At 39.7% G+C, this 14,835-nt stretch overlaps 1 protein-coding gene across 3 annotated transcripts in view; it reads left to right on the top strand.

The window, feature by feature from the left end:
* Window positions 1-14,597, top strand: part of SLC38A6 (solute carrier family 38 member 6) — a 42,287-nt gene extending 27,690 nt beyond the window's left edge. For all 3 annotated transcript variants that reach the window (XM_030452183.1, XM_030452181.1, XM_030452182.1), the window contains exons 9-16: window positions 3,357-3,422; window positions 3,626-3,679; window positions 5,232-5,311; window positions 5,973-6,073; window positions 8,518-8,642; window positions 9,503-9,647; window positions 9,765-9,859; window positions 11,094-14,597. In XM_030452183.1, coding sequence (XP_030308043.1) covers window positions 3,357-3,422; window positions 3,626-3,679; window positions 5,232-5,311; window positions 5,973-6,073; window positions 8,518-8,642; window positions 9,503-9,647; window positions 9,765-9,859; window positions 11,094-11,174 — 747 coding nt within the window. In that variant the 3' untranslated portion in view covers window positions 11,175-14,597. The remainder of the gene's footprint in view (window positions 1-3,356; window positions 3,423-3,625; window positions 3,680-5,231; window positions 5,312-5,972; window positions 6,074-8,517; window positions 8,643-9,502; window positions 9,648-9,764; window positions 9,860-11,093) is intronic.
* The last annotated feature ends 238 nt before the right edge of the window (window positions 14,598-14,835 follow it).

Genomic DNA, 14,835 nt, shown 5'->3' with positions numbered 1-14,835 from the left:
AGAAAATTTTGAGCCTCTAACTTTATTTTTAGCAATGTTTTTGGTGTGGGTTTAAAATAGCCCACTTCCACTAGGACCTCTTTTTAGTTTTTTGGGGTTTTTTCACTTAAAACCAAAGGTTTGTTATCCTCAAAATACAACATTTATATGAAATAGGCTTAAAGTTCCAGAGGAAGGTTGTGCTGTCTGCATGACTGCCCAGCTAACTGGGCCGTGCTGCCAACTTAAAAATCTTTTCCTTTTGGGGGGAACCTCATTAGAAATATGGAATAGACTACAACTGGAAACCCAAGCAGATTTGAATAATTAGGCAGATGGGCAGCTATAATTACAGATAACCTCATAGCCTTCTATGAGGAAATTACTAGGTGGATAGATGATGGAAGAGCGGTAGATGTGGTTTATCTTGATTTCAGTAAAGCATTTGACACCGTCTCTCACAGCATCCTTGTAGATAAGTTGATCAAGTATGGGTTTGGTGATCAGGTAGTGAGGTGGATCAGGAACTGGTTGAAAGGAAGGAGTCAGAGAGTTGTAGTCAATGGGGCAGAATCTGGTTGGAGGTGTGTGACTAGTGGAGTCCCTCAGGGGTCGGTACTGGGACCGGTGTTGTTCAATATCTTCATCAACGACTTGGATGAGGGTATAGAATGTACCCTCAGCAAGTTTGCTGATGACACTAAGCTGGGAGGAGTGGCTGACACACCGGAAGGCCGTGCTGCCATTCAGAGAGACTTAGACAGGCTGGAGAGTTGGGCAGGGAGAAACATGATGAAATTCAACAAGGGGAAGTGTAGAGTTTTGCATTTGGGGAAGAACAACACAATGTCCCAGTATAGGTTGGGGGCTGACCTGCTGGAGAGCAGTGTAGGTGAAAGAGACCTGGGGGTCCTGGTAGACAAGAAGATGACCATGAGCCAGCAATGTGCCCTTGTGGCCAAGAAGGCCAATGGCATCCTGGGGTGCATTAGAAAGGGTGTGGTTAGTAGGTCAAGAGAGGTTCTCCTCCCCCTCTATTCTGCATTGGTGAGGCCGCACCTGGAGTATTGTGTCCAGTTCTGGGCCCCTCAGTTCAAGAAGGACAGGGAAGTGCTTGAAAGAGTCCAGCGCAGAGCTACTAAGATGATTAAGGGAGTGGAACATCTCCCTTATGAGGAAAGGCTGAGGGAGCTGGGTCTCTTTAGTTTGGAGAAAAGGAGACTGAGGGGTGACCTCATCAATGTTTTCAAATATGTAAGAGGTGAGTGTCAGGGAGATGGAGTTAGGCTTTTCTCAGTGGTGACCAGTGATAGGACAAGGGGTAATGGGTGTAAATTGCAGCATAGGAGGTTCAAGTTGAATATTCGAAAAAATTTTTTCCTGTAAGGGTGACAGAGCCCTGGAACAGGCTGCCCAGGGGGGTCGTGGAGTCTCCTTCACTGGAGACATTCAAAACCCGCCTGGACACGTTCCTATGCGAAGTGCTCTAGGTGGCCCTGCTCTGGCAGGGGGGGTTGGACTAGATGATCTTTCGAGGTCCCTTCCAACCCCAAGGATTCTATGATTCTATGATCTGAAGTGCACCTAGTGCATTTTATTTTGCCTCCTTTCATTTCCTTTTCAATCTGTTCTTAATCTGCATTAATTTAATTTTAGAAAAATGCTCTTTAGCTTTTTAGGTTTTGTCTTGTCAATGTTTAGATGGATCTTTGCTCTTTAGCTTGCAGGAAGCCTTGCCCCCACCACTGCTAGGAACACTTAACCTTCCCTAAACCTTGCCCTTCAGCTTCATGCCCCTCTCCATTGCTCAGGAAACTTTTTCCAGCCACAGCCAGAGCTCCCACAAAGCCACCTCCTTCAGAGCCTTCAACACCTCTTCTTATTTACCTTACCCGGGTGCCTTTGAAAACACAGAAATCTCCTTGAAAAAAATATTTGCCTTCTTGCACAGTGTCATCAGTGTCAGCTTGGGCTTCCTGGGGGGCAGCACAGCCATCCAGCCACCCATGGCAGAGGTACCCCAGCAGCAGTGCTCTCCATCTGGGTCTCAGCTCATAGCTTCCTGCTGCTTAGTGTGCAAAAAAAGTAATGAAGCAGGGGTGACCCTTGGTGTATAGGTATGAGGCAGACTCAAGGGACCTTGTGGTGTTTGGTTCTTTCCTCCTTCTCCCTTGTTTGTTCTTTGGTTGAACTTCTTGATGTCCTACCAGCACGTTCCTGTCCCTTCTTACACTCTTTGTCAGATGAGGCTGCAGCTCACCTTGGCCCTGGGAGGCAGCTTAGCCAGGGAGTGAGAAGCTCTCCTGGAATAAAGCACTGCCAGTTTAAGGTCAGAAAGATAGCTGGATGGTTTCCATGGATAATTCATTCTTCAAAAAGTTTGCAGACAGCTGTTGAGCAAACTGCTGCTCAGCTCCATGCTTTGAGTTCTTGGGAGTTGTTGCTGCACATGCAGTTCAAGTCCTGTGCTGTTGCCACCAGTGGGCTCAGCATGCTGGGTACCTGCAGTTTCCTTTCCCCACATTTTGTCTGGAGCTGGCATTTGTTTGCTTCTCCTGGCACTGGTGACAAGAGGGAGCATCTAATCCTTATCCTTTGGGAAACACCACTTGGCTGCAAGGGAAAAGTAGCTCTCTGAGCCAGGAGAAGCACTCTTTTCCATGTTATTCTTTTCGTGAATCTTTGAATCTTAATTAAGTTTTTAATTATTTGCTCTAGACTTCAAAAGAATTATAACCTCTGAAGCCAATCAACTACAATAGGAAATTAATTAGTGAGGAGAGCAATGCAACTATCATTTTAAACTAGGCTCCTGTAAAAGGAGGTAACATTTTTTATTTTAATTTCCCTTTGATTTTTCAGCCCTGTTACTTGGCAGTCCCTAAACCAGCAGGGTGTAGCTAAAGCCCCAATGACATTCTGGGACAATAATTGCATTTATTGTTTTTCCTTTGCTTTCTAGTCCAAACCATATGTTTCTGCCTTTTATGATTAGCCCTAGGCTCTGCTCTATCTCTGCTAAGGGCTTGCCTACTTAGGGAAAGAGCCTGGGATACTCAGCAGCCCTTCTGTATGGGAGGCTGTTAGTGTGGAGCAGAGAGAGAGAGTGAATGTGGAGTGCTGGTTGTATTTCAGGTCATGTCAGAGCTCATTTCAGTGTACCACCTCCAGACAGGCACACCATAAGGCTGCCAGCTGTGCATGGGGAGCAGCTGTAAGGAATGGCACTGACAAGCTTTTCAGTCTCCTTCTTGTGGCCTATTACCCAGCCCTGTTAATTTCCTATGGGTGTAGCTCCCTGCTTTCTGTGCCATTTGTCTGATGTATATCCAAACTTTTAGGGTACCATTCATGCATTAAATATGCTGTCTTTGCAGGTTATGATAAAAAAATGGTCGATCCCTTGTCCTCTACCTCTAAATAGTGCCATAGAGATTTTACAGGTAAAGTGGATGCAGGTTTGAAGTTCCTCTAATTATATTACTAATTGCAATGCATTTTTTTTTCTTTTTTAGATTAACGCGTTCAGAATTACTTGTAATTTAAATTCCTTCTTTTCTTAATCATCACAAAAACTGTAAAAGGTTTTATGGTGGCTTGGGCTTTTTCTTTCATTGTGCCATTTTTTTGCATGTATGTCCTACAGGTTTCAAATTCTACTGGGGATTGTAAAGCAAAGCTCTTTCATCTTTCAAAAGAGGTAATCTCTACAAACTGAAAGGGGGGGTGGTGGGTTTTAAAGAATTGGGGTTTAAACTCTGTCCAGGGTAAGCTATTTTTCTGTAAAACCAGTTATGGGCTGCTGAAATATTTCCTATACCTGCTGCCAAGTGTTATCCAGTCTCACTCTTTCTTCTTTATATGAAAGACTGGCTGTCCAAGTTAGCATTTATGACAACATTTTGCAAATAAGACCAAAACATAAAGTATAGCAGATGCAGCAGTGGTCAGGCTCATGGTGCAGTCAGATCAAGCCAACTTATTGTGCTCTCAGGTGGAAGTCAGTGCTACCTGACTGTATTCACACTTCCAGCTTCTTGTGAGATGGAACAGGTTTCCCGAAACTGCCTGGACCTAACCTTTGTTTTTTCTTACCTGAAGCTAATTCTTCAGTTCTAATGCAATCTTGTGCATTTCATTGGATGCCAGCTCTGGTATTTGTTAATTAATGTGGCATTTAAATAATGTTACCACCCATCAAGGCTTACAGGAAGGGAAGCATCATGTAGAACTCCAGCATCTGTGGGGTAAAGAGGAAGAGTAAAAGGAAAGAATAAATCTGGGATAGTGAAATTTAGGAAGGACACATGGTGGTAGTTGTCTGAAAAAGCAAATTCCACCTCCATCTTCCCAAGAAAAAAAAGAAAAATAAAAGATTCTTAGGCAATGCAAACAGAAGACAAATGTTATTTCTAGATCAAAGAAGAAATTTTGCTTTGACCAAAAAACATCTACTGAGTGTTTCTTGCCTTTTGTGCTTTGAAGACTCTTGGGAAGAAGACTCTCTACTTATTTTTTAATTTTTAATAGAAAGTGGCAAATTTTTACCAGTATGAGCCTGATTATGTTGGCACAGAAGTGTTTGTTATAGTTCAGCTTATTCCACTTGGCAACTGAACTGTGCTCCACGAGATGATTCATCTCTTCTGTTACAAGTGTTTGGAATAATATACCACTAATTGTGTGGTTGCAACTTTAATTATATAATTATCTTAAAACTTTGGATGCCAAAGCATCGTGTTATATTTTCTAGATGCTGTATCCAAATTTTTGTGAAGGAGTAATAAGAAAATAGTGAAGTCAGGAGGGAAGAAATCAGTAACTTGACAAGTCGCTATGGACACTGCCATTTAGAAAGCTTTTTAGAAAATTGGTGCACTAAATTACTACAGATAGAAAATGATACACTGGCTCTGGGCAAATCCTACTCTTTTTACATAGTTTACCTCAATACAGTTAAAAAAGACTCTCTCAGTTTTGGGCTTATAAACAGCATGACCTCTCCTGATCATGAAACAGTGAGCAATGAGCACCACTTGAAGAGGTACTAGCTGAAAAGGTCCATTTTTTTTGTGGCATGATTCAGAGGCACCATTCTGTGTTAGAGAGATCCATCTCAAAGCATTAGTGTGGAAAGATTTCCTGCTCACTTCCAAGTCTTGAACTAAACTCTGAATTCATTCAGATATTTTTCCAACCATCTTTAATGTTTAGTGACAAACAATCTACAAGATCTTCTTCTTCTATTTTAGAGTGCTTATGCAGTACCAACTATGGCCTTCTCTTTCCTCTGCCATACCTCAGTCTTGCCCATCTATAGTGAGCTCCAAAGGTAATTATGAAAAAACGTGCAATATTAAAGTATGATGGGATTTCTGTGATACTTTCCCTAAATTAATAGTGAATATTTTTTTTAGTTTTAAGTCAGTGCCATCAAACAGTGCAAATAGTTTTTGTGGTTTTGGGAACTGTACAGTTTTAGTCTGCACTGGCTTTTCCTCTCTTACAGGAGAGAAAAGTAGCAAATGTGGTTCCATCATCAATGTCAGGACATTGTCCTGGCCTGGACAATCTGGAGAAAAAAAGGTCATTTGCTAAGGTACTGACTAGTTAATTTTTATTGCTGTAACTGAATCTGCATTTGGCCACATCTGATTCAGTGGGGTCTGTTTTTTACCCAGATTTTGTTCCTCACTCTGAAAACATATAATCTTGTATGCATCAAAATTTTTATTTAAAAGATATCCTGGTATGTCCTAATTCCCTACAAGATGGGGACAGTTGTATTTGTCTGCATGAAAAGTGCCATTTAATTACTTTTAAAGTCTCTAAATATTACTGTCAGCACAGACCTCAGCAAATACTCTGTGGCCATAAGGTAAGATGATGCTTTGCTATGAAAGGTAAGCTGCTGAGTATATTGTATTTTATTTAACAGTCCACAATACAGATTAAGCAACACTAATTCCCTGGTTGTTTGTTTTTTATTTTAGTCCATCCAAAAGCAGAATGCAGAATGTTACTGTCACAGCAGTTGGTCTGAGTTTCCTTGTTTACTTTATGTCTGCTCTGTTTGGGTACCTGACATTTTATGGTGAGTGCATTCTTTGAATATTCTCTAGAATGAAGGCTGGGAAAAAAATGATAAATACATTCTTCTGGAGTACTTTGGGTTGGTTTGTGCACTGGTGGACTTGAGTCCTCAGAAAACTTGTTCCTGTGAAGACTTAAGAACACGCCTAACACTGCAAAGTGGTTGTGGGCTCATTGACTTCTCCATGTGTGATGCAGTTAAATTTTCCAGACTTTATTCCTTGCAATCCCATACAGACAGGATATTGCTCCCTGAGCTGCAGCTGATGGTCTGGTCATGTTCTCATGCTATGGGAACAGAGGGTGTTCTGCTCACGTAGCACACAGTGTCAGATGGAATCACCTTTACTTGGTGAGCTGTCCTCTGGAGTAGTTGAAAATGCATCAGAGCTGTGAGGGTTCTTCAGCTGTCTTCTGAAAACACACCCTTTTTATGAGGTGATCACATGCTAACCTCTGTTGATGGGAATGCATAAAGATTCTTGGAAAATAAAGGCAGGAAAGCAGCAGTGTTCTGATTGGGATTTCCTCTCCTCTCAGAGTTTTATATTTCTTGATTGTGGGGTTGACATAGTGTCTGACAAAGCACCAAGAATATTGGCCTCCGGCAGCTAATAATTCCAGATTTCTAGAGTATTCTGCACGTTTTTCCCCCAAGTGTATGTCTGACCATAACTGACTGAAAATGGTCCCTTGATGCTCACAATCCTTTGAAAAATTATATGGGGAGTCTTGAAATCTCTAATAATGTGTGGGCCACTATTACTGTTTTCTGACTGTCTCTGTGTGGTTTGTAGGAAAATATGATTTTGAGTGCTACTCTTTCAGAGTCTTGCAGATTCAGCAGGGAGTGTGGGATAACTATCTGTCTCCACATGAGATGTCAAAAGAAAAATGGTAGTAGTGCTAGAAACCATCCCAGTTCCTCTTAGCTTCACTGCCATGGTTTCTCTGGGACAAGAGACCCTGGGGACAAGACCCTGTCTTGACCATAATGTGTTATTCTGTGTCACCAGGAGCATTTCTGGGTTTCTGCAACCATGATTTTTTTTTGTGTAGCTCTTAGACTCAAGAGCTTAAAACACTGGAACCAACAGCAGATGTCTGTAAGACATTTAGAATTTTTTTTTCCCCTTGTCTTGTTTAATTAAGTTATTTCTTTAAAAAGAGAGAATCTGTTCCCTGTTCCTAAAACACCAGTCAGAGAAAATGTAAAACATTTCACTTTAAATTGAATACAAAAAAAAGGAGTTTCCTCTTTGAAATGAGGCATGCTTCAGCTTTCTGTGGTTCAGATGGTTTAGTCTGTTTTCTGTGAATTTGAAACTTCATATGGCAACTGGACTTTATGAAGTCCATTATGAAGTCCAAAACCAGCATAGAGTCAAGGTATTGATGAAGAAATGAAAGTCAGAGTAGCAGAACACTTTCAGGGCTCTGACTTCTGCTGTTAACTTTGTGAAAATGTTTACCTTAAAAGGGCCAAAGGTGAAGGATTCACCACTTTTTTTGCCCTGCTTCTGCACTGAATAGTACAAAATTAATGTCTGTGGTGGTGTATCCATAGTATATGGTCCTGCAGTGATTCTCAGTGGAGTCATTTGCAAAGCTAAATCTGTCTGTGGTGCGTAGGACACAGGATAAACAGAGAACAGAGTCAGCACAGGGGAGCATTGCCAGCTCAACCCTCTCTTATTCTCTGGCTGCTCTAAGAATCCAGACTGACAGCCTTCAGGTGTCCTTGTGTCCCACTTTTCTCCTCCTAACATAAAGAAAAATCAGTCTCCATTGTCAATTGTTTTGTTTTAAGTAAAAAAATACCTTTAAGAAGTAAACTGATGCTGGTTACCCTTCCCCATGTCATCCAGCAATATATTGCTAACCACAGCCAGACTATAACAGGCTATAATTGCATAGTTTTGAACATTTAGTTTTTCCTTTAAATTATAATTGCATCTTTCTTTTAAATAATGGAATTTTAGCTTGCATACCACTTAATGTTTCTGAGGAAGAAAAAAAAAAAGGAAATGCAGTTCTGCCAATTTAGCAAAATTGATTTATTTCTGGCTTCTAGTTCAACTAGAAGAATTCTGGTAGTGTTGACTGTTTCAGACATATACAGCAAGTTTCACTGTATGCTTGGCTTCATCTCAAATCATCTTGCTTTTTAATACTTTTTTCCTCATATTTGTATCCTCTCTTTTGGTACCTTTGGCTTGAGTAGAGGCTTCAGGAGAAAACTTTCCTCCTCAAGTTTTTTTCTGTTTTCTTGAGGTTATGTATCCTGGTGCATCAGTCATGGCAAAGTCATGCATGTCTGCAGACCCCCTCCCCTCCACATCAGTCACAAGCAAATTCATCAGTTTGAATGTAAGCTTAATGTGCATTCCTAATTATTTTAGCTCTCAAATGATTAACAAAGTGGTTAATTTTTCTTGCTTGCAGACAAAGTGGACTCTGAACTGCTGCAAGGTTACAGCAGGTACCTGCCACATGATACTGTCATCCTGACTGTTAAAGTGGCAGTGCTGTTAGCTGTGCTTCTGACAGTGCCTCTGATCCATTTCCCAGTGAGTACTGCTCAACATTTTGAAGCTGGCATAAGCAGTGGTAGCACTAATGCTTTGCAGACTCCAATATCTGAGTCACATTCAGTCTTGTGTATCTTATTCACTTGTCAAGTGATTGATCAAAGACCACATATTTGCATGTGTTCCATGAGAGCTCCAAAATAACAACTAACCATTAAGCTAATTTGTGCTCTTGAGACAGATTTCAGATGAGAACTAGCCCACAGCATTGTTTTTAATTTAGGGAATTCAGAACTTCTAAAGTTTATTTAGTTTGATTTTTTTCCCCCTCTTAAATTGAGTTTTGCTGACTTGATTTTTCCTTTCTCCATGCACGCACCCCCACACAAGCACACTTACACTTGAGCACTGAATTTAATTGTAAATTAAAACCACATATTGCCTATTTCACACACAAAACCCCTATTTTACTTTATCAATACCGTGGTAGATCTGAAAATACATTCAGTTCATACCAAAAAACATTGTGCATGCAAAATTACTGTATAATAGAAGTAGCTTGTAGATTATGTATCAGTTGACAGCATGCTGGCATTTGCTACCAGCATGTTCAGAGTATTAGATCATGATTCCCCAAACCTCTGGTCCCTGCAAAAAAGGAGAAATTCCTTAAGTCTAAGGGCTCTAAGACTGAAGTGATAAATACTGCTTTAATACTAAAGTACTCTATATTATAAAGAAAGACAAAGCATGTGACAATTATTAAATGTTTTGCGTTTTGATATTCAAAATATTCTTTCACATCTGGAATTATGCAATTCTTAATTTTGTGAAACTGAGTTAAGATTAAAATATATGTGTTTATTTACCCATGCAATGTTTCTCTTCATATTATGTAGGCAAGGAAAGCTGTATTGATGGTATTTTTCTCTCATCTTCCTGTGTCGTGGATTTGCCATATCCTTGTCACTTTAACACTGAATACAATTATTGTTTTGTTTGCAATGTACGTGCCAGACATTAAAAATGTTTTTGGAGTAGTTGGTAAGTTGTTGTGGGTGGGTTTTTTGATCTTATTTTAGACTTCAAAAAAAAGTGTTTTGATAAGCTAATGCACCTCTACTGTGCTCTTACTAATATCTTATTTTCTGTTTTTCAAAGGTTCAACAACATCAACATGTTTACTTTTTATATATCCTGGTCTATTTTATCTTAAACTTTGTAGAGAGGACTTTTTATCACCACAGAAGCTTGGGGTATGTGTTGGTTTTTTTAATGCATGCTAAGTATATTTAAAGAACCTCATTCTAGATGCATCTTTCTATACTGCAGAGCTCAGAATCCAAGGGGTAACCTTCTTTTTTCCATTGCAGCTCACAAAATGTGAGAGCATTTTCTTTTATCCTTCATGGTAGCTCTTGTCTATCTGAAACTCCTTCTTCACAAGAGATGTTTGACTAGCAGTGTGTCTGTGTGCCAGACTGGTGATCTGCTTTCCCCTATAGTTTTCAGATGTTGACTTTTAATCCAATTTCTCCTCAGTTTTTATGCATTACTCTGTAGTTAGCTGGGCAGCTGGGACAAAGCCAAGATGCATTTAAGTGAAACACTGTTTATGCTTGTTTTCTATGTAAGCCTTCCCAAAAACATCTTCAGGGGTTTTTTTGTTTTTTTTTTTTCTTTCCTCTCCTCTTTGTGGTTTCTCTTTTGGTGTAGTAGCTTCAGTTTTATTTGGAATTTGTGCAGTACCTTGCTTTTTGCACTGCAACTTCATTTTAACCACTGCTTGGCAAAGCAGCTTCATAACAGTGGCTAAAATGCTGACAAACTGTTCATACATAGTCCTTCTGCTATCCCTGGGATTCATAGGGCTTCTCTTGTGTTGGCAAAATATGAAATCTGATAGAAAATCTACAAATGATGCTCTCTGACAGTTTAAAGTCTTAACCAGTTCCAGCAGATCTGGGGCCTTGCTCTAAATCAGCAAGCTTCTGTCTCCTGAACTGTAGTTTTATTATATTTAAGGGCTATTCAAAATGTAAAGAACCCATTGTAATTTTAATTATATTTTGAGAAAAATACAAATTCAGGTTCTTAATTCATTCACAGTTGGAAAAGGCAAAATTTTGCAGGGTGTTGATTGGTTTCTTTGATGATTTTTTTGGGGGGTTTTGGTTTGGTTTGGGGTTTTTTCTTTGTTTGTTAGGTTGGTTGGTTTTTTTGAGAGACAGAGAGAGACAGGATAAACAAGCAAACCAGACTGCTCTGAGGATTTCCAATGAAACTATCCCAGGGCAGGCTTAGTTAAGTTTAGTTTCCCCCTTAAGTAGGTGTCTAGTTCTTGAAGACTGAGTAATTTGAAACATTAAAGGTTGTTTTAAAAGATACTACTTAAACTTCATAGAATTTTTTCATTGTTAGTCATAAGCCTTAGAGATGTAAAATGCTTCCTTCAGTAAAACATTAATTTTTGCTTTTCTTTCTTCACAGGCTTGTGCATTGGTTATCTTTGGCATTTGTGTTGGCCTTCTCAGTTTAGTTCTAATAATCTTCAGTTGGATTGATCAGTAACAGCCTTTTGTGGCTGTCTGGAATGAGCTTCAGAAGGACAGCAAGAACCAGAGACCTGTCAGAAGTGAATGCTGGATGTCCTGAAGAAAACACTGACCAAAACTGCCCATGGAAGAACTAATGCTCTTTTTACTGTGTTTGTGATATTTCTTCTTCAACCTTGAGTCATTCTCTTCAATTATTGGACAATTAGTCTTTGCCAGTCTGAAAAAACTTTTTTAATGGTGTAGCCATGACAGGTAAAAAGGTCTCTGGAGAATTTCTGCCATGCACAAATGGTTTAGTGCTGAACAAAAGCAGAACATTGAAATAACTTCTCTTTTAAAGACAATGAGATGGATTGATTTCATCAACCATGATGTGCATATATCATGATGTGTACATTTAGGGTAATGGACACATTATCCTAAACCATGAGAGGCTTCAATTGCTTGAATAATTACCCAAATTTCATCTAGTGTATAGTAAGAACTTGCTGATTTCAGATGTTTATCCTGATTTATCCTTATTCAGATCCAGAAAACAACTGCCTTAGCCCAGTTTAATGGGTGCATCATGACAGTATTTGTTAATTGCTTTGTTTCATACAGTTTTTATACCTCAGTGTACTTGAATCATAATGAAGTACATCTTTTAATTGGAATGCTTTTCCCATCTAGTGTACTAGCTTTTAGTGGCATTAGGAAGTATTTCCACTTAGCAGTTAATAGCCATTTTTCAATTAGTATCTGCTTTTCAGTATTATTCAGTGTACCTCAGTATTCCTCCCAGTGAAAAGCTTTTTACTTTTTCTCTCTTACTCCCATTTTTACCAGTGTTTGTAAATTTTATGTGAAATTCTGCCTCTGTTGAAGACAAATCTTACACTTATGGAACCCTAATTTTTCCTTAGATCTCTCAATTTCCACTTAAAATTTAAAAAAAAACTTAAGATTTTAAAAAATCCTTTGAAATTCCTCTCTTTTTTGAAGTTTTTCCACTAAATGAAATGTGAGTGCTGTTTTACACACCAACTGGGCTTTGTTTTGAACGTGGTATCAAGTGCTGACCACAAAGTTTCTTATGTTAGTAGCAGGAAAGCAGCAGCTGATACCATGGTGAGGTTTTAAAAATTTGTTTCTATCAGATAGGATCTGATTTCTGTAATATAGCCTAATCTCTGCAGAGACTTTATGCCCTAAGGAAACTAAGATTCCACAGAGCTGCTAGTGTAGAGTGAGGAGGCTGTACCTCAGCTTCAAATGGCAACTCTTAGGGAGGGGGAAGTTATTTTTTCCATTTGCAATTTTTCTTTTAATTTGGTTTTTTTTTTTTGTTTTTGTACATCTGAGAAGTGGAATAAGACATAAGTGAATCATAGTGAAGTTACAGATTTATGTAATACGAAAAGCAGCTGGTAAATAACGTTTAAATATTTTTTTTGTCCATAAGGTGCACAATTAGCAAGTGAGTTGTCTGCTAGAAAGTTCTGCAGAGTTCTGTTAATACTTTGACTCTGTTTTATCAGTTGGGATGAGCAATATGCCCCAAAGCCTGGCATCTCTAACTAACTGTTAGCAGTTGTGTTATCAACCTTTTTAATGATGTCATTTAATTATGAATTTGGAAAACACTGATGTGCCAGCTTTAACATAGCCCTGTAATATGCTTGATCCTCACCTGTCTCAAAAGGGAGGAACAGCAGGGTTGGAATCACCTTCACTGTTCCTGAGCTGACAAAGTAGGATTTCTCATGCCAACAAATCACTCATCTCTCTCAGGACCCATAAGATAATTTTAATTTTTGACAGCTGGCCTGGAGGCACCCAGGTAGTGCAGCTTGGTTCTGCTTCAGGAATCTTTTTTACCTGGGGAATCTTCTCCTACAGGTGAGTCTGAGACACATGTGGTGAGGCCTAGGAACTAACTCCAGGGTTTGGTAGGATGCCAAAGGATCCCTGGCAAAGACCACAGCTGTTCTTATGACAAAGTTTCTAGCAGAGGTTTCACTGGGCAAGGTGAGCCATCTGATTGTCAAAACCACAGACAGCGTGTCCACTCGTGGCCAGAAGGTCACAGCTGGCTCTGTGGCACTGGCTTCTGGTCAGAGTGTTGAACCAGCAGAAAACCAACGTGACCAAGAGATGTGAGAAGTTGTCTGCCAAAAGAGTGAACTGAGTGAGCTCACCTAGGGGACAAGAAAAGTGAGGAGGGTGGTAGGAGTGGGACTGCCTTTTTGAGCAGCCATTAGAGAGCAGATTTTTCTCATGAAACATCTCACTTTGCCCAGCAGTTTTGGTTCAGCAGGTTCAAGTTTACCTCGATGCCTCTGACTTTGAGGGGTCCCTGACCTCCTCTGGTCAAGGGTTTATCAGACTTTCTCAGCATTGCCTGAGTATTAATGGTTGATGCTCCCCATGCTGCATTTGTTGTTGCAGTTCTACCAGCCAGTTTAGCTCTTGATAGCTGCCTTCCTGCATCTGGCTACCTTCTAATAGCTGTGTTTTGCTGCTTTTGTTTTACTACAGGGCTTCAGCCACTCAGGGTATCTCTGAGATACTCAGGGTATCTCTGGCAGTAGAGTAACAAACCAAATATTTACCTTTTAGAAGTGTACCTTGAGAAAGCAATGACAGCTGTACATCAGGAAGTGATTTTTTATTATTTTTTTTTGTCTGACTCAACCAAAACTTCTTAGGAAAAACAGGAGACCTCACATCTGAACTTCTGACACTAGAATTTAGGAGGAATATTTATTAGAAATTTGATGGGAGTTGTTTCTTTTTTATCACATGCTCTGGCACCATGCTGATGAGTAATACTCATTATCACTGCAGTCACTTTGTTTTAAACTGTAACCAGCAAGTCTTAACACTGGAGACTGATATTATCTGTGAAGGTGTAGAGGTTGGCAAAGCTTTGCCAAGTTTTTGCTCCTTCTTCTTGCCTCTTGCCCTGCACTGCAATGCTCTGTGCACAGGCAGTTGGGTTTGTGTGAATCATCTTAAAAAGCATGACTGAGAAGATACCTGGAATACAGTGTTAATTTTCCAGCTGATCCCTGTAATGCTGTGGAAATTGACACTTTATTGTTTTTTAATCCCTGAGTATCATCCTCACCATCCTGGGAATAGCTGCCTGTCCTCAGTAAAAGTTTGCAGTGATGAACACCCCTGTGTGAAGTTAATGAGGATGAATGGAAGTGATTCACACCTCTGCTGGAGCTCTGTTATTGCCTGTGGGCTGCAGAATGTGTTACCTTTCATCTGAAAGAGTTAGAAATGCTGCTGCTTTGAATTTTCTGTGGCACATACCTTAAAATCTGGAGACAGTGCAGGGCAGAAAGTGCTTCTGTTTCCACATCTAGAAAAAGGTATGAGTGTTTTCCACAAAAAAAAAAAAAAAAAAAAAACACCCCACAAACAAACAAACAAAACCAAACCAAAAACTGAATGAGGTTACCATTTTTATCCTTTGCATCTCCCACAGACTCTTATGTTCATTGTGCACTGTTTCTATGTAAAGGTTTCTCTGATTCTGCATTAGCATGATTTTTTTTTTAGCAATTCAGGCCTCCAGTCTGGAACTCTGCTCATTCACATGTTGCTAAGTGTTTTCTTTTTCTTTATTCTTGTGTACAAATATTTTTCTCAGGAATGCTCAGATTTATCAATTTCAATTA

Source organism: Calypte anna, chromosome 5A, assembly GCF_003957555.1.
Source record: "Calypte anna isolate BGI_N300 chromosome 5A, bCalAnn1_v1.p, whole genome shotgun sequence".
Classification (NCBI taxonomy): Eukaryota; Metazoa; Chordata; class Aves; order Apodiformes; family Trochilidae; genus Calypte; species Calypte anna.
This window is presented reverse-complemented; position numbering and strand designations above follow the sequence as displayed.